This window comes from Pogoniulus pusillus, chromosome 17 (assembly GCF_015220805.1).
Source record: "Pogoniulus pusillus isolate bPogPus1 chromosome 17, bPogPus1.pri, whole genome shotgun sequence".
Lineage (NCBI taxonomy): Eukaryota > Metazoa > Chordata > Aves > Piciformes > Lybiidae > Pogoniulus > Pogoniulus pusillus.
This window is the reverse complement of record NC_087280.1, coordinates 2,702,050-2,708,623: the sequence shown is the minus strand read 5'-3', so window position 1 is coordinate 2,708,623 and position 6,574 is coordinate 2,702,050. Positions and strand designations below refer to the sequence as shown.

The following is a 6,574-nucleotide window of genomic DNA, read 5'->3' as shown; positions in this document are numbered from 1 at the left end:
GCAGGGCTGGGTGCTAGGTTGGGCTGGCTGAGCTTGGAGCTCTCTGCCAACCTGCTTGATTCTATGGTTGGCCAGGGCTGGGTGCTAGGTTGGGCTGGCTGAGCTTGGAGCTTTCTCCCACCCTGCTTGAGCCTATGACTGGCCAGGGCTGGGTGCTAGGTTGGGCTGGGTGAGCTTGGAGCTCTCCCCCACCCTGGTTGATGCTATGCCTCTACGCTCCTACTTCCCAGCAGCAGCCGCAGCCTCCTCCTTCTCCTCCCCCCCTGCCCCCCTCCCCCCCTCCCCGCCCCTCCCTCCGCCCCCTCCAACTCTCGCGAGAGCAGGCGGCGGCGTCGCCGCGAGAGCGGGCGCAGCGCTGCGGTAGGAGGTCGGCGGAGAAGGACGGAGCCAGAGCCGCTGCGCTCCCGCCGCCGCCGCCCGCCGCCCGCCTCAACCCCCCCTTTCCCTTCCCCTCCCGCCGTCCCCCCTGTTCCACCTCCTGCTTCCCCCTCCCCTTCCTCCCTTTTGTTTTAGTTTTTAATCCCCTGGCCACCGAACAGGAGGATGCCGCGTTCCGGGCCGCTCCCCGCCGCCCTTTCGCTGCTCCTGGCGACGGCTGCGCTCCTACCGGGACCCGCCGCGACGCAGAACGGTGAGGGCGGCGGCGGCGGTGGGGCGAGGGCGAGGACGGGGTGGGGGCGACGCGGGGTTGTGGTGGCAGATCGAGGAGGAGGCGGCAGGAGAGGGGGGGTCGGAGACGGGGACGGCATCTTGCTGTGAGGGCGACCGGTTGCTACGGGGGCGGCCACGGTGGGCAACAGGGGTCAGGAGGAGGGGGGGGACGCTGGGCATGGGTTTGGGGAGGGGGCTCGGCCGCTGCCTGAGGGGGCTCGGCCGCTGCCTGAGGGGACGCGGCCGCTGCCTGAGGGGACGCGGCCGCTGCTTGAAGGGGCTCGGCCGTGCTTGAGGGGGCTCGGCCGCTGCTTGAGGGGGCTCGGCCGCTGCTTGAGGGGGCTCGGCCGCTGCTTGAGGGGGCTCGGCCGCTGCTTGAGGGGGCTCGGCCGCTGCTTGAGGGGGCTCGGCCGCTGCTTGAAGGGGCTCGGCCGCTGCTTGAGGGGGCTCGGCCGCTGCTTGAGGGGGCTCGGCCGCTGCTTGAGGGGGCTCGGCCGCTGCTTGAGGGGGCTCGGCCGCTGCTTGAGGGGGCTCGGCCGCTGCTTGAGGGGACCCGGCCGCTGCTTGAGGGGACATCTCCCCCCCCACCGCCCTCCTCCCTGCTTTTTCGGATCCCCCGGAGGAAAAGCGAGGGGGGGGGAGTGGGTTGGCAGGGCCGTGCCGCGGTGGTTCGTTCCCCCCCCCCCCTCTCCCCTCTCCTCCTCCTTTGCTTCTCCTGAGGCGTCTGGTCCTGCCGGTGAAATGGAACATCTCCCGCCTACTAAACCTGCATCTGCCGGGCTGCCTTAAATCATTTATCATGCAAGAAAACCCTAGTTCCTTAGCAACTGAAGAGGGCCTCTGATAGGAGCGTTAAAGAAGGGGAGAGGATGAAAAAAAAAAACCAACACGACAAAACCCCCCAACCGAAAAAAAAACCCCACCACACCGAAAAAAAAACCCCAAACCCCACCGACCTCAGCAGCCCACCCTTTTTTCCCCTCCTTGGAGGATGGCATGAGCTAAATCTAGCGCGGCATGCCGCCTCCCTCCATGAGTTTGCAGCCAAGTGCATGACAATTAGTGGCAGGGAGAAGCAGGGCCAAGAGGCTGCTCTAACCTCCTGCTTGAAGGAAGGTCCTGCAGCGCTGATCAAAATGCAGGTCTGCTCCTGCCAGCCGAAGGCGAGAGCCAGCCGCCGTCAAGGCAGGCTTGGTCTGCTCCGGCAGTGCCCAGGCACAGGCTTGCTGGAGCCGCTTCTTACGCAGTAGCGTGGTGAGGGTAATGCCAGGGATGCTTTGGCCTGGAAACGATGTGAAGGGCAGGGAGCCTGGCTCACAGGAGGCTCTGGTCTACGTTTACTGGGGAGATTTTACCTAGAAGGGAAGGAATACCCTGCAGATAAACCAATCCCCTCTAAGTTTTCATCCTTTCGTTCTCCTCCATCCTTTCTGCTCTGCCGCTTTCCCTCTGGTGAGGTGAATTCTACCTTGCAGCTTGAGGTCCACCTCTCTTGGCTGTTTTCTCTGTGAGGCTTTCAGCATGTTGGGTGAATTTTACCTTGCAGCTTGAGGTCAGCCTCTCTTGGCTGTTTTCTCTGTGAGGCTTTCAGCATGTTGGGTGAATTTTACCTTGCAGCTTGAGGTCAGCCTCTCTTGGCTGTTTTCTCTGTGAGGCTTTCAGCATGTTGGGTGAATTTTACCTTGCAGCTTGAGGTCAGCCTCTCTTGGCTGTTTTCTCTGTGAGGCTTTCAGCATGTTGGGTGAATTTTACCTTGCAGCTTGAGGTCAGCCTCTCTTGGCTGTTTTCTCTGTGAGGCTTTCAGCATGTTGGGTGAATTTTACCTTGCAGCTTGAGGTCTGCCTCTCATGGCTGTTTTCTCTGTGAGGCTTTCAGCATGTTGGGTGAATTTTACCTTGCAGCTTGAGGTCTGCCTCTCTTGGCTGTTTTCTCTGTGAGGCTTTCAGCATGTTGGGTGAATTTTACCTTGCAGCTTGAGGTCAGCCTCTCATGGCTGTTCTCTCTGTGAGGCTTTCGGCGCGTTGGGTGATGATAGGAAAGATGTAGATGGAAGAAATAACATCCCAGAGATTCCAGGTTGGAATTGCTGCCTTAGGTTGTGCAGATCTTGCAGTCTGAAGTTAGAACCGAGCCTCACACCTGTCTTTCTTAAAACCATGCAGAGGAGGCCTTGGCATCCATGCTGTGTGAGTGAAAACTACATGTTCTGCAGTACGAGGGACTTTCTGTGGAGCCTGGAAAGAGTGTGGACAAATCCCACTGGGATTCAGTGGGGATTTTAGGGGCTTGACTTCATGAGCTTCCAGGGAGGTGCTGGTTGGGCTGAGTTGTGGATAAAACCTGGTTCTGTGTTGCAGGGATGCTGTCTGCTTCCTCTGCTGGCTGTGCCATCACTGTCGCAGGATTAATCTGCCCCTATTGTGTATTTGGGTGGAGTGAGGTGAGCTATCCTCTGACAAGCACATTAAATGGGTCGTGAGCCTGCAGTTAGCAAAGGTGTCAAATGCTGGCAGCTGTTGTCGTGGTTCCCAATAGCTGGTAGGCAGTGCAAACATTTGGTGGTTGACGGCAGTTACATGCCTGGAGGTCAACAATTTGAGGCTAGATGGAAGGTTTTAGCCTTTGAGTGCCTTAATCATGGTTTCCTTTCCTGACATGAAGCTAATCGAGCAGTGGTAGGTTTCTTGGCATGAGGTGAGACTGCAGAACCCCTGAAATCCAAGCAATTAAATGGCAAGGCAGAGCCTTTGAGTGTTTGCATTCCTGTAGGAGTTTACACAGGTGAGTGGAAACCTTGGAAAGGAGTGGAGCACTTGAGGCCAAGTGAAAGGTGGATATCCTTCTGAATAAGGTCTGTTGCTGGTGTTGAATTTTTACTCCAACTTGAATGCTGTTGTAAGAAGTTAGAATGGTTTGGGTTGGAAGGCACCTTGGATATAATCTAGTTCCAACCCCCATGCCATGGGTAGGGACACCTACTAGACCTGGTTGCTCAAGGCCCCATCTGTCTTGGCTTTCAACTTACAGGCTTGGAACCTCCACAGCTTCTCTGAACAACCTGTTCCAGTGCCTCACCACCCTCATGGAGAAGAATTTCCTCCTAATGTCCAATCTAAATCAATCTTCTTTCAATTTGAAGTCATTGTCCCTCATCCTGTCACTTCATACCTGTGTGAAAAGTTGCTCTCCAGTGCTCCTGCAGCCCTGTTCAAATCCTGGGAGGCTGCTCTGTGGTCTTCCCAGAGCCTTCTCCAGGTTGAACACCCTCAGCTTTCTCAGCCTGGCCTCATAGCAGAGGCATTCCAGCTCTTGCATGTTTTTATGGCCTACTCCAACAGGTCCCTGCCTCTCCAGAGCCAGCCCTGGCACTGCAGGTGGGATCTCAGCAGAGCACAGCAGAAGGGCAGAATGGCTTCGCTCCCTGTGTGCTGGGGATCAGCCCAGGGCACAGCTGGGGCTGGGCTGTGAGTGCATGGTGTCATGTTGAGCTTCTCATCCACTAGACCCCCTGAGACTTCAGCACTGCTCTCTATCCATTCTCCACCCAGCCTGGCTTTGTGTTTTGGATCTCCTTGGCTGAGGTGTACTGTAGGCCCTGCTGCAGAGAAACGGTTGTCTTTCAGCAGGTAATGTCCAAAGGGATCTTGTGAAGCAGAACAATTTGTCTTTGGCGTGATGAATAGGTGCAGCCATTTCCTGCAGAGTGTGTGCTCCTTGTCGGTCCTCAGAAAAAGGTGCTTTGAGCAGGGGTGTGCAGGTATGTCAGTGGCAGCACCTTGAGGAACAAAACCTGTCTGGCACACAGGTGTGTGCTTTGAAGGGATCTGGAAGGATCCCAGAGTGCTTGTGGAAGAATCACCTCATCCATTATTGACGTGGAGCTGTCAGTGCAGTGAAAGGGGATAGTCCCAAGTGCTGTTGAATGTACAGTGACACCACATGAGCTCAGGATGGCAGAAGAATGGGCATGGACTTGTTGGAGCTGCAGGGCAGAGAAGATATCCGGTGGCATCCCAAGTATCTTTTGGAAGCAGCCTTTTTCCTGCCTCTTAGAGCAGCTGGCTGCTGAATTAGAATCACAGAATCAGTCAGGGCTGGAAACGACTACAAGGGTCACCTAATTCCAACCCCCCTGCTGTGGGCAGGGACACCCTACCCTAGATCAGGCTGGTCAGAGCCTCATCCAGCCTGGCCTTAAACACCTCCAGCCATGGAGCCTCGACCACCTCTTTGAGCAGCCCATTCCAGGCTCTCACCACTCTTGTGCTGAAGAACTTCCTCCTCACGGCCAGTCTGAATTGCCAGTGATCTTTCCCCACCTTCCCCACGAATTAGTGTAATTCAAAGTATTTTGCATCAGGCTCACCTATAGATTTATGCTTATTAAAACTGAAAGTTGGCTTTTAATGCTCATCTGGATTGTTTTTAAAGCTCTTGCATTGACCTAAAGGTCACAGGAAAACAAAACAAAATGGCATGTTGGAAATTCAACTTGTCCTGAACTTTCTGGTAAACTTGTCAGGCTCTTCGAAGCTGCATTTCTGATGTGCTTCAGCTCATCACTGCTATCCACAGCACAGTTCCAGATGAAGTGACAGGAAGAAGGGTTAGAAAAGGAAGAGCTGGAAAAAGCCAGGCTGTGAAGATGATCTGTGTTAAACCTGTGTTTTCTGACTGGTATTTGTTGGAAAATCGCTTCAGTGCATCCCACACAGACAGCATCCTCATGCAATGGTGCTTGATTTGGTTGTTGGTGGTGAATAATGTGCCTTTTCCAATTGCTGGCTTTTAAACTTTGCAGATGCTTGCTTAAAAATAAAGTCTTCACTGTGCTAACTCATCTTGGACTGCTTGGATTTGGAGTGGCATGGCTCTGTTTTTACTGTCTCAGGAGGAAGCTTGAGTTGCCCCTCCCCATGAAACCTGCAGTGTTTCTTCAGCATGCCAGCTGAATGTGAGTTGAGTTGGCAACCAAAGTTCTTCCATTTTCAGAGCTTTGGTCTGGCAGAGTGCTCTTAGACCCCAGTTTTGGGGAGGAGAGAGTTCTTCAACACATTCTAAAACTGAAAGCTGGCTGGGTTATTCAAAGATAGCTGGGAAGTTAAAAATGAAATGAAGTGGTCCTTTTTTAGCTCTGTTCCCATCATATTCTGCTTGGAGCAATGAGAAGGAGCTGATTAGCTGGCTGGAAATCATAGAAATGGCTTAGGCTGGAAGGGACTTCAGAGATCATCCACTCCAGCTCTCAACTCGACTTGATTGCCTGAGGCTTCATCCTCCAGGGAAGGGACAGCCACAACCACTTTGGGCAACCTCTTCCAGTCTTCCTACCCTCATACTGCAGAACTTCTTCCTGAGCTCCACTCTAACCCTGCTCTCCCTCAACTTCAAACCATTCCCCCTTGCCCTGTCTCTAGACACCCTTGGGAAAAGTCCCTCTGCAACCTTCCTGTGGGATCCCTTCAGGTTGCTCTAAGGTCCACAGGGAGTCTTATCTTCTCCAGGCTGAAAACCCCAGCTCCCTCAGCCTATGCTTGTAGCAGAGCTGCTCCAGTCCCCTTGGATCATCTTTGTGGTCTCTGAACTTGCTCCAACAGGTCTGTGTCCTCCGTATGCTGGAGACACCAGAATTAGATGCAGTATTCAAGCTGGGGTCTGGCAGAAACCATCATAGAAATGACCACAAAATCAAGAAAGAGAAGGGTCTTAAAACGAGTTCCTTCTTAAAAGAGCAAGAGAAAAGCCTTCCTTTCATCCTGGTGATGCTATTTTTGCCTGCTGCTTCTCATCCATTTTGCACTGATTGTATCCTGACACGAATTTAATGGTCCCCAGATGAAACTAAGAAACGGTTTCATGCAGCGTTTCTGGAGCCTAAGTGTGGGCTGAGCATGGAGGAAACCGTTCAAAGTTCTCTTCTCTT

At 54.0% G+C, this 6,574-nt stretch overlaps 1 protein-coding gene across 2 annotated transcripts in view; it reads left to right on the top strand.

The window, feature by feature from the left end:
• The first annotated feature begins 314 nt into the window (after positions 1 to 314).
• The window catches only part of NPTN (neuroplastin), a 77,258-nt gene continuing 70,998 nt past the window's right edge, over positions 315 to 6,574 (top strand). For both annotated transcript variants that reach the window (XM_064157238.1, XM_064157237.1), the window contains exon 1: positions 315 to 631. In XM_064157238.1, coding sequence (XP_064013308.1) covers positions 544 to 631 — 88 coding nt within the window. In that variant the 5' untranslated portion in view covers positions 315 to 543. The remainder of the gene's footprint in view (positions 632 to 6,574) is intronic.